The following is a 20,714-nucleotide window of genomic DNA, read 5'->3' as shown; positions in this document are numbered from 1 at the left end:
CAAAAATATATCTTTACAATTCTACCCTGATTTGCACCAGGTAAAGTGTAAAATGCATGGCATTTTGACTTTTACCTTACTAATTACTAAAATAATTGGATTCAATTTTTACAAAAGTGTATCTTAGGCTGTTTAGCAAACAACATTTAAGATTTATTGCAGTCAAACCCCATTGTTGCTTAGCAAAACTCTGCAGTTGTTACTTACTGTCACCATGGCAAAGCAAAGGTCCCAGTTTGTAAGCTGCTTCAGAATTTGGTCTGTCAGTATCTGTGATCACAATTTCTGTTACTGGTAGATGGTCCTTGTAGGAAAGGAATCCAGTATCATTAGTCCTGAAAAGGTAAAATGAAAGCCACAGCTCTCCTAAATGTTTCTGATGATAAACCATTATTATTTTTGACACATTGCTGGGGAAAAGGAAAGAATTAAATTCTGAAATAAAAAAAAAAAAGTGCTGCATAACTCTATGGGTCATACAAGCAACTGTGAATACGAATGTATCCTTTGGTATTGATATTGTGATCATTTGACGGGATGGAAACAATTTCATGGTAAATGAACAGTTTCATGGTTGTGCTTGTTTGCATAAGCATGAGAAAACTCTTTTTGACGTAAATGGGTACCTAACTGGCTGCCTAAGCTAATATACTTGTCTATGTCAGTAATTTTATGTTGCTGAAGACATACTGTATCTCTGGGGACATACTGTATCTATAGTGGCCTGTCTCTTCATTATGGAATATTAAATGGCTTAGTATAACTTCCTAATAAGTCTAACTTCTTTTTTTTTTTTTTTCCTTTTTCACCTTGAAAAAAGTTTAAAAAAATCAAACAGAAAAATGTGAAGTCATGCTGAGTGTACAGGAAAAGCAGCATATCCTACAAATAGGTAATTCATATAAAAGGAAATATGCAACCTAGCACTCAGAGTACACACCCAGTACTCGTAACCTTAGACCAAATTCCTTTTTGTTCACTTAATGTCAGAACTGCATTTCTAAACTTCATAAGCACTAGTTTTCACCCTAAAATTGCTTCTCTTGAACCCATGGAAATATTCAATCACTCAGGACCATTCTGGAAAATTCAGTCTGTCCATTCAATCCATGTATAGTTGACTCTTCCCTTTAATGGGCAAAGCAAATAGCTCAGAGACAACAGTGGAAACTCAGAGAGGGGAAGCAATCTGGAACTCGCACTGCTCAGAGATTAGACATGAGAAACACACCTCAGCAAGCAAGCCACATTTCTCTGGGAACGTGTCTGGACATAGCAACCTCCTCTCTTAGTACACCGTGCACTAGGATTGAGATAACAGGAAGAGGTTCCATCCTTGTGCTGAATGAAAGTAGTGATTTTTTTTTCTCCACTCACCCCTCCCTTTACTAACATGATCATCTCTCCCCTGTATACAATTTCTGTTTATCGGTCTTGGAGAACAGTGCACATAAATGTACTTTTTTTTTTTTTTTTCTCCTCCAGGAAACTTTTTTTCTTAAGTGAGGAATGCAAAGCATTTAAAAAAAAAAATATTTTTTTTATGAGGTGAGACATTACAGATTTCTAATTTAGAACTGAAAAAACACCTCGAAACACTGTGTTTGCTTCAGTAAAACTATGCTGCAAATAAAGGGAAACTGAATAGAAACTAGCATACCTTTTCTGCAGAGAGGATTTGCATGTTTGCAGATATTTAGGAACAGATTTTTTTTAAAAAATACCTTTATTTTATTTTAGAGAGCTAGAGACTTAAAGATTTTGATTGGTCAAACAAGGAGTTTTAGAGCTTAATCTATATCCAACTATGAAATAAGATAGATTTCACTGTGACAATAGAATATCAAACCCATATTTTCAAAACGTAAGTCTGGTTTTCTGTGCTCAGAAAAGATCTCAAACGAGTACAGCTTCTACCTACTTTTTCCACCCTATGAATTGTATTGAGTCAATTGATTCAAACCAGTAGCCTCTAGGGAACCAAATGCAACATTAAGCACAACTACCAAAATAAGTGTAAACATAACATTGGAGTTACTGGGATGAGTCTCCACTTAAAATGAAAATTAAAATGTCGAAAGTGAATACATACAGAAATATAAACCAGGAGTCATTATATTTTCAATGTAATACACTCATTAACATATGCAATTTACTCAAAGTGGTTATAGTGAAGACATGCATGTCATCCTCTATCTACTTTATTTACAAGTATGTTACCATTAAAAATTAAACTATGTATGTGAGCAAGGATTAAATGAATAACAAAACAGAGCAAGAATGTATTACATATACTAGCAACTACTCAAAATCCTCTGTCAAAATGCATTCATCTTTTAACACTTATTTTGCTGTTGGGAATCAAAACCTGTTTGTATTTCTGTACAGCACAGAAATAGGGAAATTCCTAGCATTCTGTATATTTGTTTAATCTCTTTATTGGAATGAGCACAGCAGATATAGTCACTCTGTGAGTTTTACTGCAGATGCAAATTCTTTTCCTACAGAAACTTTTGAAGCTTATGAAGACTAACCCTTTGTGGTATTTTAATTTCTGTATCTGCTGAGTTCCCTGCTCATGATGAGACAATAAGCATTTTCCAACCAAATGGACTAGTTCCTTTAAAAGAAGAGTGGATATCTAGCTTGAGGAGAAAATAATGTATTACTTCATTTTGTACATGTGAGGATGTTCCTAAGTACCTTCCTTACATATTTCTTTTTTCAAAAAACAGATGTTGATACACTTATTAACATGTGAACTAAATGATCTTTAAGGTCCCTTCCAACCCAAACAATTCTCTAATTCTATAGAATAACCTACTCATTGAATCAGATGTTATATAAGTTAAATATGCTTTACAAGTTTAAAAGCTTAAAAGTTTCTTCAACAGAAAAGCTTTCATTTGAAAAGTCCCTGTTTGCTTTATAAAGTCCTATAGTGCACTGGAGCTATTGGGAAAGCTGTATCTGATCCTCTTAAGTGAGAAGTCAGGTTCAGATTTGACATTGTAACAGGAACTCTTATGTTACTTATTTGAATGGAATCATAAATAACATCAGAGAATTTCAAGTACAAGTGGAAGATCTACATTTTAGAAATTCTACCATCCCCTTACAATAGGATTCCATATGAGTGCTTCACTTCACTGATAGCAAGAGTGTCCAGTTTTAATTATCTAAGTTGTAGATGACAGAAAAGGGGGTAAAAAGTCTACACTTAAAAGTGTAGTTAAAAATTATGCTAAAAATTAACAACTTTTTTTCAGTAACTTTTATTTTAGCTTTAATTACTTTCAGTATTCTAAAATTAATAACTGAATTTGTACTAAAGACCAGAGCTAACATCTTAATATATAACATGCATTATACTACAAAACTAGAAAGTATCTTTATAAAATTAAACCCTCCCCAGAATTCAGAGTGAAAGAATTAGCAATAATACTTAAAGTACACAGTTATATTTTTGTGAGAAAATATGCTCTGTATCAAAGAAACAGGTGAGACTATGGTAATTTAAATTTACAACAGCCTTGGTGTTCTGAATGTGCTAAAGTCTGTCTGTTTTCTCTATTTACTTTCCAGGAAAAAGTGTTGTGAATAAGCAACAGTAAAAAGTCACCATTCATCTCTGTCCGCATCACAGTTGCAGTAATGCTGGGAATCAATGCAGCTCCCCTCTAATCCACAAGCACATTTTTGTACAGCAGGTGAGGAACCTCCCCAGTAAGTTTGTGTTTCGTTGGTTCTTCCAATCCACCAGCTTAGTGGCATTCCATCTAAAAGGTACGTTAGAGAAAATCAGTGCTCAGTCTTGTCTACTATTTCTCCCAGTTTTTCTCATCCAAACAAGTTTCCAAAAGGTTAAGCACAGAAAAATCACCCCTCAAATCTAAAAACTTTAAACAACATTTGAAAAAAAAACCGAACTACTTTTACTTGATAAGTAATTATTCATTTTAATTCTTCATTATCAGGTATTAAATGATTGCCACAGGTTTTTGCTTGCATTAGTGGAAAAGGGAACTTACAGTCCCTAGCTCAGCCAGCCATGATATTAGAATTATTTATCTTAAGCAGTCCATTTATATAATTCATTTTAAAATGGTCCATGAAAAAGGAGATACCATCTCCCTAAAAATCAAGGTAGTTTATATTCCCAAGTAAAGATCAATTCCAGATCGTGGAGCTATCAGCAATGGAATGAGAAGAGTTACAGAAAAACTAAGCAGAAATGGTTTCATCCCACTACCAAGAATACTACAGAGTACTACTACCTGTATCTGTAATGAACATTAAGCAGCTGAATAGTAGTGTTAATCAGAAATGCCCAAAGACAGCTGTTAGGTCACAGACAGCAGATTCAGAATTTATATACTCAGAGGCAGCAGAAATCATATTAATGGCACCCTCATAAGCAAGTTGATGTATCTGGTGAGCAGAAGTCAGGTTTCCCAGGACTATTATATCTCTGTGTGGTGCATCCAGTAAGCATTGTTTGTGGTAAAATGATAAAACTGGATGTTTCCTTAATGTTACAGTACTGCAGATTAAGCTTAAAGATGCTGCCAAGCAAGCACAGCAACAGAAAATATATACAGAACAGATAATAGCCAAAAGATATGAAGCATAAAGATAAACCATCTCGAATGAGAAGGAAGAAGGGTGATTGATGCAATGCATGAAATTCAAGGCATAAGAAGAAATCAAGTACTGTTAAATTACAGAGTTTCTTATAATTATACTGCTTTTTCCTGTTGTTGGAGCTCCAAGTGTTCAGCAGCAGGCCCCCACAAAGAAGCTGGAATTTATCCTAGTCTCAACTTTACTTACAACTGCCACTGCTTATTAAACCTCACTGTTAGATAAGACCTCTGTTACGCTGACACTCTCTCAGATCGTAAACATATTGACTGCATTCATTACCACACAACTGTCGGCCCAGCAGGCCAAAAAACAGTGAGAGCAGTTTCTGGAAAAGTCAAACTTGCATAATGGCATCAATGTCCAATATCAGTTTCTGTGTTTGCAAGCCGTCACAGGAAGAAGAAAACCTAGACACAGTTTATAAATAATTTATCAGACAACACTTTAAAAAGCTTCCAGCAACTAAGACTGTAAAAGGCAGAATATTTCTGCTGTTTCAACAGCATGCCTTAGCTTTATATTGTAGTCATGAATTAATATTCCTAGTCTTTCGCTAGGGACGTTGGGGTATGTTTAAAGGCTGGTCTCAGTTATTTGTTCATATAGCAGGGTGAGGAGAGAATATTTACTGAAATGCTGCAAGTTCATACTGATTAGCCCAGATTGTTATCCCTGCTTTGGCAGGAAATATTGCCTAAGTAAAATAAAGCTATTAATTATAATGGCTAGAGATTTCGTCATAATGATCACATAAATGTATTAACAGGTGACTTCTTTAATGATATCATTTGCAAATGCTATCCAGGCTGATTGAATATAATGTATTGTTAAAATACAGTCAGTTAAGAATCACTACATGGACTGCATGTCCAAAAAATATTTTACGTGTCTATCATCAAATTTTCTGCTTGTCAGGCATAGCTAGTGGAGATTATAGATAGTAGAAGTGGGAGGGATTAAATTGCACAATTTGATAATGTAGCTATTTGCATTTCAAATTCTGATATTTCATAGTGCTCATAATAAATGAAACAGAACAAACTTATTTCAGTGAAATGTTATTTGAATTTTGTTTCAATGTCAGGTATGCTCCAGTTATTAGCTATGTACGATTGATTGCTTTTTGTTTGTTTGTTTTGTAATTCTGACTATAAAACCATCCAAAGAAACATGCATAAAAATCAGCAAGCAAATACATAAAGGTAAGCTGAAAAAGAAAAACTTGGTGAAGACTATCTTGAGATACTGAATATATGAACTAAGTCACAAGTCCAAAATTTCAAATTAGATCACTTTACCTTCCTAAACTTCCTTCTAATTTTTAAAGCATTTGTACTCTAAACAGAATTTTTATTTAGCTCTCTAAGCTCTTCTAAATAGGCTGAGCATCCTATAAAATTTAACTATAATTCACATTTCTAATTGCAATGTCCCCACAAAAATTTCTAATAAAACTTCTAAGGCTAATAGTACTATGTGTCACTGAGACACTAAAAGTTAGAATGCAGACCTGCTGGAGCAAACTAGAAATTATATGTTTCGCATAAAAATGGATGAGAAATATGTGTGCAAAGCTCTTAAAAACATAGAAATAGATTATTTTGTAAGAGTTTAAATCCAAAATTACTACTCTTCAGAGAGAACAAGTAATATGTTCTGTTTTCTGTCCATACTTTTCAATGGAAAAATATATCTTGAAGAAAAAAGGCATGAAAGCAAGAGAGGATCCTTAATTCCTCTTTTTTCTCCCAGGTGTCGATATCCGGGAGATAAAAGAAAGAAGTATTTCATGGGGTGGCATGACCTTAAAATTATCAAAAGATACTAGAATTCTCCTTTTCCATGATATCAGCAAGTTCTAAATCTGTATTTGTAGAAATAAAAAGATGATAAATTGGAGGATATTTGAAAAAACTTACTCTCACAGCCTCAGAAACAAAAGCCCATGGCTTACATTTTGTTGTGTTCAAAGACCAAAAATATTTACCAGACTAAAAATATTTTAGAATATCTTCACAACACACTGACTTTTGTATTTATATATAAATACCTGAAGGGAGGGTGTAAAGATGACTGAGACAGGTTCTTTCCAGTGGTGTCCAGTGACAGGACAAGAGGCAGTGGGCACAAACTGATACATGGGATGCTCTTTCTGAACATCAGAAAATACTTTTTACTGTGAGGCTGACTGGGCACAGGTTACCCACCAAGATTTTGGAGTCTCCATCCTTGGAGACATTCAAAAGCCATCTGAACACGGTCCTGGGCAACCAACTCTATGTGGTCCTGCTTGAGCAGATGCATAGATCAGATGATCTCTAGACATCTCTTCCAACATCGGCCACTCAGTGATTTGTGATTCTGTGAATCTAAGACTGTGCAAACTCATACTATTTTGTGTTGATGTGGTTCACATGCTGAAAACAACGTCTATTTCAGTGGATACTCTATGTTCATTGATCAATGAGTTCCCTGAAAAAAGTATCAGCACACGTAGTTTGAAAAAAACCCCACTGCTCTCCTTCTCCTTGTAGGTGAGACCTAACCTTTCAAAAGCAGAGAGTAGTCTATATCTACAAAGGGGCATCTGCTGCTTCTCCCAGGAACTTTATCTGTTTTTACTGTTACTGTGACTGAATGACTCAAAGAGGATTTGTCCTTATTAAGTCATCCACTATGGTCACTACCCTTGAACTACAAAAGGGCAGATCTAAATCCTGGAATGTAAATTCTGAATTTTATTTCAGGGAAGTGATTTAATTAAGAATGATAGAAAAGATAAGGCAAAGTTAATACATTCTCTAAACAGTTATAAAAATGTGGCTCTGACTGCTTTCAGAGACGGAATCATAAACCCTAACTCTCTTTACTAACTGTTTTTATTTCATCCTTATATCATAAAACTCGACATTGCCATTTTTAAGCAGCCTCACTGCAGGAGCCAAGACAAACCATCACTAGATCCTAGCTGTCTCTTACCTTAGAGCTCTCTCTTTCAGAACAAACTAAAGCACCCTTTTCAGAAGAAAGGCACGTTGCATTTGGTATGGTCTGTGGTAGTGCTTAAACAAAGAACGATTTTAGAAAATCTGTAGAACCCACAAAAAAACTTTCCCATGCCTATTTACTCCTAGCATTCAAAACTCTAAATTTTAGATGGCTTAGTGCAATTGACTGATTAAACTCTTTTAGCTTTCTAGAAAGACCTGCATTTCTGTGCAATCTCTGTGGTTCATTTAAAAAAAAAAAAAAAAGGCAAAAAGTTCTGCTTGCTTGCGTCTTTCCCTCTCTCCTTCACTGACGTGATTTTTTTCATGTTTTCCAACTTGATCATGCTGCTGAAACTGGTGAGTTGGAAGGTGGGGTTTACTGTTGGGGTTTTTTTGTTTTTACTTAGTCTAGTGACAGTTATTAGCGAAAAGGTATGAAAAAACTGGAGAGAACAATCTTGAAACTCTCTGCTTGGTGTAAACCAGGCTTTTGAACATCTAACCATAAGTTTAGTTTGGAGTCTACAGGTAAAAGTGAGGCTCAGTAGGACATCTTAAGCAATAGGTTGATCTTTTATGCTGTGGAGCCATTTTCAAACAGATATTCTGCCAAGAGTGAATTCTAGTCTAAGACGACCAGTGAGGTCCATGACATAATCAAGGAGAAAGAATATGTAAGAAAAGAATTTAGAGACAGAACCAAAGACTGTTGCACTCAGAGGCCTGTTCTCTTCTTAGTAGAAAAGAATGCCAAGAAAACAATTCCAGCAGGTTCAGAGTTTCTGGTGGACAAGTCAAACAAGTCATTTCACTTAGTTTTTCAAAAGACAATGAACAATGAGATTTTTACTTCCACATTATTTGGAGTACTTAGAAAGGATTTTCACAGTAAAGTCTGTTACCAGTTACCAGATGTTACCATCTCGGCGTCAATGCGAGTTAAAATTAAAGTAGACTACATAAGTTTTCTTTAAGTATGTCAGAGGACCCCCATTTATTTTTCTCTTAAAACAATTATATTTTGTCAATAATTCACATTCAACTATTGCACTTTTTTTAATGAATGCTTATGTTGGACAGTGGAAATTTAATGTTACCAATGCTTTTTCTCAAGCACTCACAATGTGCACACTGAATGTTGAAAATAATTCAGCGATAAACTTCTGCTGATATCTGTGCACTAATATGTGTTCTTTTAAGACAATATGTCCTCAATAATTCCTTCATTAAAATTTAAAAATCCCTGGAAGGCAGGCCAACAGGACTTCTGTTAATAATAATCTCTGTTAATTTAAAGAATTTATGAGATAAATTAACTTTAGGAACGTTTAATTCTGTGAATGAAGATCATTATAAAGTGACATTTGTGTTTTTCTGGTTCAAATACCTCTTGGCCACTTACAGAAATCTGAGTACTAGATACGTGAAGTAGTTCAAACTCCATAGTAGAAAAATGCCATAACGTTGAAATAAATAAATAAATACCTTTAGTAGCCAATAAAATAAAATGCACTATGCAACATAATAAGATATATCTGCCTGACTTACCTGGCTTACCTAAAAGCCTCGACTTTTTGCAGTGGTAAGCAAGCTCCTGTTCACAGTGCTCTGCATGGTTAATTGTAGCCTGAAGCTGGTCTAGGCTGGCAGAGTACTTGAAAAACACAGTGTGGGGGTTGTCTCGGTTAGCACTTTTGACTCTGGTTAAGTTGGTGTTGTTATGCTGTATAACTGTCCATGTTGTATCTTTCAAAACACATGTGAAAAGTAATAAAGAATTAATAGTTGCATAAGCTGGTAATGGAAAGAGAAAGTATGATGAAATCAACCAAACTTTAAGGTGACTTCTTTGATCACAAAAGGTGGGTTTTGGCATATGAAACAGAGGCATATATCACTAAGCAAAAATGAACACACTTAATCATTGTTTCTATTTATGAGCAGATTATCATACTGTGACTGCAACAGATATTCAGCTTGTTATGATTATTGAATAAGGAAACAGTAAGTGACGACACCCAAATAATTGTCTCTGAAATAAGATATAGTTTACTTGGTAAATTACAGTGAAAGAATAGAAAAAAATAAGACTTACTATTATTATTTTCCCCCCGGCTTAAATTGTTTAGAAAATAACACTGAATTCTATCCTAGGTTCTATCTACGTTACATATATCACTATAATCTGAATTAATTTATTCTGCATGAGAAAATGGCCTACAGCATTTTTCTATTATACAAAGAAGCAAAAGTATCTTGCAAATACCATATTAATATAAAAACCACATTACATGAAGGCGAGTTATTCTAGACATCTAAAATCAAATTGTAGATATTATTTGAATTACTATTCAAAACCTGTATTTAGTCAAGGACTAAGAATCATAGCTTCCAAAGTTCAATAGAAAGTTGTTTCCAAATACCTGATGTAATATTAATGTATGGCAACCACCATGGTATGCCCCCTTGACTCAGTACTGTACCATGCTGAAGTACTAGTTCAGAAATGAGAGCTGCATTTCCCTAAAAAACACATACTGATCTTAAGTTAACTTTTAGCTCAGATACTGCTGGCCAAGGCAGCTACGTACTTCACTGCATTATGTAGAAAGGCCTTATGATTCATGTAAACTGGAGGCATGCAAAATATTGCCAAAATATTTATTCCAGAAGCAATTGAACTGTGTCTGCAAGATTTTTTTTCCCATGAAGCACTAGTAAGTATTCAGTACTCCAAACATTATTTCTAGAAAAATATGTTCCAAAGTAATATTCTTGTAACAAAAGAGCAGGAGAGACTTGCATATAAATATACATATAATTCAAAAGATTGAATAATGAACAATATATTATTTTATAAAAGTTATGTGCGAAGATATGCAGTCTGCTGCGAAACAGACTTTCTCCAACCTGGAGTCCTATTGCTTATACTAAGTAGCAAAGCAGTTTGATAGTTTTCCAGCTATATTGATACTTCACAAATATTCTTTCATTAAAAGTCTTCTTTTAACTTCTTACAGCATCTACAGAAAGCAGTTTTAATTGTAAAAACTTACTACAACGCAAAACCACACAGACCAAGAACAAAAAATGATGGTTCAATTCTTTATGAAGGTATCTCTTTAAAAGGTACTAGAGGCCATAGACTAAGTACTATGTATTTACTTTGAGACTAGAAAAATAATTTTCCCGTACACTGAAACACAGTGAAACTTGCTGGCACCATGGCACATTGGTCACTCTGTCCTATAGTTTACCTGCAATGAAATGTAACATCAGACAGTCTGCATGGGAGTAGGGAGATTACTGTCTCCATGTTCCTTGAAATATAAATGGCCCTAAATATTGGTGGGTGATAAAGTCTCATGTCATTCTGCTGTTTTGTACTTTTACCAAAGTCCCTCACCTATGGATAGGGAAGCACTGAGCTTATTCTGTTTCAGCTTCCACATGCAAAATCTGCAACAATTTGACTACCGTGCCTAAATTCCACTCCAAGGTAGGGCTGACCAGGCTCCCACTTAAAGCCAGTCTGGGACAAGTTCAGATTCATGTTCACTGTATTCCTGTACCTTAAAGGCCAATGTATTTTGAGCAGATATAAGAAATATTATTTTTTTTCTAACTTGTGGTGTTAATGATAATATTTCTGACATTCTAATAGCAGTATTTATAACTATTTAACAGAGTTGTATTTTATTTCATTAGCTTCCTGCAGGCCACACATGGCTGACATTAGAAGATATTTATAGAGAAGAAAGAACTCATGGTCACTTAAAGGACAAGTATTCATCAGAAAACCTAAAGAAAATATCAAGGTGAGATGCCTATTAAAACTATTATATTAAAGGGAGTTTATTAATGCAACTTTTTTATCATTGCTTACCAGTTTTTGGTCAAATTATAAAATTTTATCAAGTACTTGCTCATGGTGTTAAAAAGCAGACGGCTAGAAATATAGCAAATTTAGATTTCTTTTTGGGCATGCACATACACACAGACAAATATGTCTAAAGCCTACACTGAACATAAAAATTAAGATAAAACAGATTAGCTATGAGACTCATTGTCACACTCCCAAATTTGCAAATTAAAAAGAAACGCAGGTGACTGCAAGTTTGGTCATCTTAACTGGCATTGTGGACTGTAGACTTTTCATTCTAAAACTGACCTCCAAGAGAGGCACCTCCCTCCCAGCTGTCTGAAAATAGAGCCCCATGAATGTCAAAGACAAGGCAGTACTGTAAGAAATGTGGGCATCTGTCTTCCCTGCCTCTGGTGGGAGAAGGGAATACCAGTCATGAGGAAACTGGGAACAAAACAAATATAGAAGATTCATCCTGTCAGGCTGCATCTCGAGATGAAGAACTGATCAATGAGGTTTGCTTAATGTGGTGAATAAGGAGTGACTGAGGAAAACAGTAACAGCTGTTCATGGACACACAAGGATAAATCAGACACTACACTGTACCTTAGAGGGTTATACCCACTTAAAAAAATTGTCATCTTTCTGCCATGATTCTTTGGTCTCTTTTAGTCTTACAGGACACCAGGATATTTCTTTTTAAGGGCCTGTGCCAATGTGAAGTGTGCCACCGTGAGCTAGCACAGTTCACTGTAAAAGTCAAAATCAGGAGCTGACATGGTGAGACTAGTTAAATTGCAGACTGATTGAAATGATGAGAATTCCATTATTTCAACACCTATAATAAGTATTCTTTGGATTGCTGTGAGAATCAACCAATGCCACCAGCGGACGGAGTCCTGTCAGTTTCTCAAGAAATTGATGTGACCACAAATTGTTTACAAATCAACATCAAAAGCTTATGACAAGGTTTGTAAGTCAAGTTCTCAACACTTAGGACATACCTAAACCAAAATCAAGTATAGCTTACTCGTGTAGTCTTTTAAACAATTATCACTGCATAAAAATATATTTATGTCACATAAAACAATAAAACATTTCTATCATTTTGACTGGAAAGCAATTCAGATAAATAGAGGCTAATTAAAAAGAAAAGGAAACAGCCACAAATAAAACAATAATACATTTCAAAAAGCCATTTAAATCTAAGCTTCCTTGAAAGGACATATACCAATAGGCATACAGAGACAACATCAACTGGTTTGTTAAAAAGCAGACTGACAACAAACCCTGATATCTAAAACTTCTAGTAATATAAATGGTCAGACGCAAAGAACTGGGTGCAGAAGAGGAGGCAAGATGCCTGAAAGTGAGACTGTGAGAGTCCCACTGGTTGCATTTGTATTCTCTAAAAGATCTACTTGTTGTTTGAAAAATGAAACTTAATGTCTATATCCCTCATAACAAAGGCCAGTTCTGAATTACAATTTTTCAGAAGGCTACCGGGAAAAATCAGTAATTTTCTCATAAAAAATAACTTATTTCTCATTTCCTTAAACGTCCTCAAGAGGCTGTAATTTCAATGAAAACAAAGCTGCTCCCGAAAAATGAACTGGTATGACATTGTCTCCATATGGAACACATGTCCCATTTATGCAAAGCACAACAGGAATGCAGTGTTAGCTTCACAGCCTGAATCCTGTTATTCTAATTTCTCTGCCCAATTCTTCGCCCAGTATTCTGAGCTAAGGAGTCACCTTCATTTTGTTGTGCATGTATACACTTAACTTAAGAGCTACAGAGGCTTCTTACTTGATAACTCATGTTTCAATATAATGAGCATGCATACAGACCCAGCTGTGAGTTAAGGAAGTTTATCACCTCACCTGTCATATTACAGTATACAAGAAACGGTCCCAAGGGGCCACTTCCATCTGAATCAATATTGTAAAAGCCTGAAGTGTTCCCTCTGTGCTTATAGGCTTCACATGATTGCTCATAGATGGCTGTAAAAGAACACATTCCATCACAAATGTAATGGCATAATTTTACATTTTATTCAGGGAATTAAAAAAAGCGTGTGGAGCCTGTCAATGGGGAAAAGAAGTTGTGTACGTTCACTGCTAAAGAATACAGAAGAAATCACATAATCAAAACTATACTTTCATTTGAATTTCTAAAGTGCACTTGGTTTTATTTATTGAGGAGATCACAAGGGGCATTTTGAAGCATTTTCTTCTGTATTTCGAGCTGGAAACTTCAGGGACGAAACTGTGAAATGTGGGTGAATAAATGCTTGTAAAAACTGCCAAGTAATGTGAATGCCAAGGGTATTACTTAGACTCTTGTAATCAAATTTTGAGGAAACAAACACTAACTACCTCAACCAAATCAGATTTTTGTTGTTGTTGTTGTTGTTATTACATACAACAGAAGGTAGGCAGTGTTTCTAGGTGTTCTGATTGTCTTCTGGCATTTTTTGGCTTTCACGCTTCCTATTTTCTTCTCTTTTTAAAAAGAAGGGCAAATAACTTGTCAAAGACTGCAGTAAAAGAACTAAATAAACAAAGACAAAAGACAAAATAGAGTTCTTCTCTCCCATGTCACGTATACTTTACATCAGTCAAAGTCTGTGATGAAATCTGTATGATCAAAAACCTGCAAAAAAGGACTTACGTACTTAAACAGACAGAAACCACTTATGATAATGCCACAGCTGGACCACATTAGCCTAACTTCTCTTTTAAACGTTGCATTGCTATTGAGCAGTCATATTGTTCTGATTTTTCTTTTCAAAATCAAACTATGTGTTCTATCATTTACTATCAAAACTTGAAAACACTCTGCCAGTTAGATTAAAAAAAAAATGTTATGACTTCTATACGGATAAAAAAAACCCAACTCCATAATAATTATTGACAGTCTGGAAGAATTTGATCAATATAAATTCAGTTCATTTAAATTAAAAAAAAAAAAAAAAGGTATGAAATACAGTGCAGTAATCCAAGAGAGGTTCTTTTTTAAAAAAAGATGATAGTTTTTGGAAGAGTATGATGTCTGTATTTTTTGCCTGATGTTTACTGACATCATATGGCAATGCCTATCAAAAAGATAAACAATTCATTCAGATTGCTTATTCTATAAAATATTCAGAATGCACAATCTGTGTAATTTTCAAATGCAATTTTATGGTTCCTTACAGTAAATATTCTTAGTTAAATTTAAACATGACAAAAGACATTAAATTTTTAATTAATTGTTTTATGAATATGGTAGTTTGTATATGAGATCAGTAACATTTCTAGGTTTATAACAAAAAGAATGTTTCTTTGACAAGTCAAGGGGCATTATTTTCTTTTGAAATTACACATAAAGGTGATAACGTGGCCAAAAATGATCCTAGGCTCTTGATTTGAAACCATTATTAAAATCACTAAAATCAAGTACTAAGAGTCTTCCATTTTATATCCACACATACAGCGTTTTATTAATCACAAACATCTTGGCGTTTTATTAATCACAAACGTCTTGGACGGCTTTTATACGTATTTTTGGCAATGAATATGAATTCAATAACTCTTAGCATATTGGTATATTTCTCATGAAGTCCTAATCATTAGGAAACAACGGCCTCCATCTGTCCTCAGAGATATCATCAGTTGATTCAACATATGATTTTTAAAATTATAATGAATTAAATCATCTTCATCTTCACTATAAATATATACATATATAGCTTTATGTTATACATTGTGGTATTAAAAAGCATCTGTAAAAGCATCTATACTTTTGCCATCCTTTCTTTGTTACACAAATTTTCTTAAAACTGTTATTTATGCCACTGTGTTCTTTACAATTAATGCATTACATTTTTGCTGCTACATATGTTGAATTCTCAAGGCATTTCCTGGTGAGTATTATGAATAAAAAATCTTCTAATATGAGCAGCAATACAAGTGTATATTTTTGTGGTGAAAAAATTCAATGAGAAAAGCACAGTCAGAAAACCTCTTAGACTTACGATAGTGGCAAGTAGCTCCTTTGTAACCAGTATTGGCACACTTACAGTAGAAGTTGTTCCAGGACTGTGAGCATTCACCACCATGTTCACAGTAATTAGGAAAACACCTAAAATGAAAAACAAAGATAATTTTCGTTCTCTTTTCTGTTCATTTGCATGTCACTTTTACTTATCAAGGGATGAAAAAACATGGAAAATAACTATAATAATATGAAGGAAGTCTTCAAGCTCACTGGGGAAGATATCAATGTAATTACTAGAAAATTAAGAGAATTTCCTTTCCTCTTCCTCATTATTGCTATAGTCTATAATAAATTAATTATGTAATAAGCCTGTAAGAACAGAAATAAAGTGTAAGATTCATAATTATTATTTATTACTATTCAACTATCTGCAATTCCATACAGATCGATAAATTAAAGATGTACATGCTGATAATTCATTGGCAGTTTTGCAACTGCTACAATTTATTCAACAAAATGTGTCAAAACAAAGCAGCATCACAACAGATTTCTTTGTATTCTTCCAAAAACAATAGATTTTTTTTAAAAAAATAAATAAATCACATAACAAATAAAACTAACCTTAGTACCTGAGAGCTATTTCTTATTCTAAAATCATGGTTACTTCCTGTTCTAGAAAGAGTAAAACATTCAGTATGTCACTTCCATCACAAGAGGTAGCTACCAGTAAAGCCAGTTTTCATTCTGGTAATATGAGCAGAAACCTGAAGAATTCTAGTGATTTTCTTCTGAATATGCAATGGTTGACTGCAAAGAAAATTTGCCTGTAATTGTTTAATGATTGAGACTGCAGGGCTATAGCTAAGTATAAAATATTGCATGAAATTTTTAAAAAAGGAAAATTAATATTTTTTATTAACACAACTGCAAATATATTGAAATAGAGTGGCACACTTTAACCAATTATTTACCAGCTTTTCACCTCAGAAATTAGTTACCATTCCATTGCAGTGAGTGTACGTGTATACACATGCATATGTGATACTGCTCAGAAAGTATAAAAAAGCTTTATTGTTGACATCAACCACAGAAAAAAACCCAAAACAACAGGCCCACTAATATTCACAGGATCTTAAAATACTTTTTAATTAATTCAAGAAATCTTAGGAGGGTATTAAATTAGGATTGTAGAAAGTCCAGCAGTTGACACACCTGCCCTATGGATAATTCAGGGCCTTTGTACATTCACTCCTCCTTACTCTCAAAGATTTTTATCTTCCTTTCATGTTTATAAACAAGGTTAAGCAGAGGTTTTCAGAGAAGGGAAGGGAAAAAAACAAAAGAAGAAAAAAAGAAGTAGTAGGTAAAGTGGGTAAAGTGTAGGTAAAGTAAGAAAAGTGGTACAGGTCACCTCTCTTCAAGGAACAAATTGACATTTTTGCTAGCGAAAGAGCTGATCTTGTATCTATTATCTCACAGAATGTATTTCTAAGACAAGTCTGTAGATGATATATGTCTCAATGAGTTCTGGTTTGGAACATAAAAATGAACTTTAGGCACCGGGCTTATAATTACTTTGATATTAAATACTTTGTTTAAAGTAATTGTATAAATGTGCATAGTAATAATTCTTAGGATAAATGCTTAATTTAGCTTTCTACAGGTACAACTGTTCATCAGTTATTATAAATATACATCTCCTCTCACATAACTGCCATTCAGGACTTTCAGTGCATCCTCTGACGGCTGCTCTGCATACACGTATTTCAGTCATAGTTTTTCTTCTCTTACTCCTTTTTGATAAAGATATCACTATCCCAAAATTGCAAGTGATTTGCATGGTGAAATTGACGATGCTTGAACCAACTTTAATAGAAGTGAAAACAATTTAGAGTATAATTTAAATCTTTTAACATTAAATTTTACATCTTCCCTCTTTCAGTACAGAAAGTAGCCACTAGCTACATCAAAGTGAAGCTATAATTACACTATATGCTGCAACTCTACCCAAAGTGAAATATAGAACAGTGCTTTCTCTGAGGAAACTAACCTTCTAACAAAAATATTTCTAATATTAGAAAAGGTATTTCTAATAATTCATCTCTAAAAGGTAATTTTTTGATTTATCACCATATCTGCTTAAACCAGAAAAAAATAACTGATTAAGCATTTACCACATATCATTGATAATATGCTTTTAAGTGTATGACATCTGAAAATCATATATGACTTAAAACCAAGGCATCAGGCTAATAATAATCATAAGGTAATATTCAGAGGAGATCACTGATCCAGAACATGAATACACTTTTGATAAAGAAGGAAAAAATAAGAACTTCATATGCCAGTTATGTTCTAAATATATTTTTTGTGCATTATCTGCTTATCATGATTCCAAACTATGGCTAAAAGATATTTTGAAAAGAATAACTAGTTGCTGCAATTTCCATTATTTTTCTTTCTATATTATTCAATTTAAAAAAAAAAAAAAAAAAAAAAAAAAAAAAAGAAAAAAAGAGGAAACTATATGAAAACTATTCCAGTGTCAGTGGGGTTTTTATGGTGTTTTTTGTTGGGTTGGTTGGTTGGTTTTGTTGGGGTTTTTTTAAACATATAAACCCATTTATCCTGTTTTTTTGTATAACACACTGCTGCCATGACACCAAAGGCAATAACTCCTGGTAGGCAATCATATGTTTCTGTGTAGGGCTTGATGTAATTATGACAGATTCATCTGGTACTCTCTCCTCAGAGACTAAATGTGCTAACTTAGTAAGGCATTTGGATGACACTGTGTCCTTTAAAGTTATTTTGTCAATGTTTGTTGTATAATTAGTAGTTATTAAACCAATATATATTGATAAAGGAGCTGAGAGAAAAGATACTAAAGAGAAATACATGAAGAGAATTATTTGCATGTCCAAGAGGTATATGAGCAATGGAACAATATAAAGATATTATGCAATGAAAAGGCTAAATGAAGAAGCATGGGAAGAGCAATGACTGAAAAGAGTAGTAATAATTTAAGCATAGGAGGAGGAATTGGAAAATTTATGGAACCAAGAAAACAGAAAATAGGAAAATGGTAGCGATTTTTTTGTTTAAAAAGAAGAACAGGTTAATAAATTATATCTCAATAAATAAATGAATGATTAACCAACCATTTGTCAATGAGGATTGTAAATCTGATAAAGCAAAAAATACTCTATATATGTTAAATTTGTATATGTATATATGAGATAAAGAATGGACTCAATAGAATTATTTTCAGGTTTTCTACTATTGCACATAAATTCAGATGACTATGCACACAGTAATTTTTATTTGTGTTCATGCACATGAAATGTGCAAAACTACTGCATTTAGTGGTCCATTGTTTCTACTACAAAAGCCATCAATAACTACAGAATTTGTGTCATGCTTCACTATTTGGAATTGGAGATGCAAAGACTCCCGTAAAGACTCCAAGACAAAGAAGTTGGTTTGCCCTCATCTGTAAGTGGGATATCTACCATATCTACAGTGCCAAAAATGCTAAATATTTTAGGTTAGGGCAACCAAAGACAGTCAGAAATCATTGTAGGAAGAAAATATTTTCTTTCAAACAATATAGTTCACAAGATGCTACAAGCTACCTATGAGACATTGTTTAATACATATAAGAAATTTTAATGTTGGCAAAGAAGAATGTATCTTATGAACTGGGATTTATGGTGAGATACAGAATTGTTTGATAAGGAGAAACACGAAGTTTGTTCCAGATGATGAGCTGCAGATATCAAATGGAATGAGACTATATGAGGAAACTGGAAAGAAACAGTCTGTGGAGCAAGCTAACACAAGACCAGAAGGCTTTTTAAAAACAGCCTATTTTGAAATAAAAGATAATGACTGTAATGAAATTCATGAAAATGGGTGGATTAAATTTCTATTTTGATAAATTGGGAAGACATATGGTAGGTATGCTGAAAGCTGAAAACTTAACCTGGCAGAGCTAGTGCAAGAAAGGTGTAATTGTCAAGATATAAGACGACAGAAATTAACATTAACAAATTTTAGAGAAAACAAAACCAACAAACCAAAAACCTTCCACAAAGACATTTTTTTTTTTTTTTGGTAACATTGGTCATGGGAAACCATACATAATCTTGATGAACTATGAGAGTAATGTAAACTAAAAGAAAAAAAAAAGTTAATATATTGTCAAAAAGTAAGATAAATACTTTGAAAAAGACTGTGTCTGGGAAGTTTAAGTGGCTTAAACAAGCCTGTGTTGGAAAGAAACACAGATGGCAGTGGTATAAAATAAGGATGGTAACTATCTTCATATGCTATACAATTCAGCAAGATAAAAATATGAGGAAGGGTTATATATAAATCTAACCCTTTTGATGCAGTGCTTAAGAGCAACAACAACAAAAAAGAAAAAATAAACAAAAATAAACAATCAAAAGGGTAGGGTGCAGTTCTAAATAAACTGAATTTATACTGAATAAGAGCCAAATGTTATCACATTTGGAATACTGTAAATACTGCTGGATTTCTCTATACTGATATTCACAGAGTGACTTTGTACATATTTATACACACAAACTTCATACACATGTACACACTTACATACTATGGCCATTCAAAAACTGAAAGGAACTGGAATCATAACATGTAAAAATGTACCATCTTCCTTTAAAAATTTAGGTAAAACATCTGTGTTCATGGAGAAGGAGATAGTTCCTCAACCACAGCACTGAGATGAGCATTTTGAGAGGTCCCCAGTTATACTGTACATTGAAAAATCTGTGGTAAATAAGAGACCAAATTTGGCATCAATTATATTAAGAGCCAACTTGGTGTTGTTTTCCACTCATAGTATTGCTTAGATCTCCTTTAATGCGTTTGAATAAGGAATACACAGATCCCTATATTATGTACTTTTGACCTGATTCTGTTCCTGATTCTGTCTCTTCACTACAAGCAAAAAGAGCAAGCAGTGTAACGGAAGTGGAGTAAGTTCAATTCCAGAGTTGAAAAAACAGAAGTGATAACAGTGCTTCAGAAGCTGGAAGGAAAGGTCATGAGGTCTGTCAGAAAGGAGAGGAAGGAGATGGTGAAAGAGGTTTGAAAAGTGAGAAAATGAGTTGAAAGGAGGAGGGTGTGAGAAAGCTAAAAATAAATGTAAATGTATGCTGCATCCCAAATACAAATCCCTAACAAGTTATATGGTAAAGTTT

General features: G+C 33.8%; 1 protein-coding gene across 1 annotated transcript in view; it reads right to left on the bottom strand.

Annotated features, from left to right (window-relative positions):
• The window catches only part of CNTNAP4 (contactin associated protein family member 4), a 256,306-nt gene that overhangs the window by 37,629 nt on the left and 197,963 nt on the right, over positions 1-20,714 (bottom strand). The window contains exons 11-15 of the mRNA XM_075740548.1: positions 15,524-15,630; positions 13,389-13,508; positions 9,186-9,383; positions 3,623-3,779; positions 208-335 (exon numbers count right to left, since the gene is read on the bottom strand). Of these exons, the coding sequence (XP_075596663.1) occupies positions 208-335; positions 3,623-3,779; positions 9,186-9,383; positions 13,389-13,508; positions 15,524-15,630 (710 nt within the window). The remainder of the gene's footprint in view (positions 1-207; positions 336-3,622; positions 3,780-9,185; positions 9,384-13,388; positions 13,509-15,523; positions 15,631-20,714) is intronic.

This window comes from Balearica regulorum, chromosome Z (assembly GCF_011004875.1).
Source record: "Balearica regulorum gibbericeps isolate bBalReg1 chromosome Z, bBalReg1.pri, whole genome shotgun sequence".
NCBI classification, from domain to species: Eukaryota; Metazoa; Chordata; class Aves; order Gruiformes; family Gruidae; genus Balearica; species Balearica regulorum.
The sequence above is the reverse complement of the archived record's forward strand: the minus strand, read 5'-3'. Positions and strand labels throughout refer to the sequence as shown.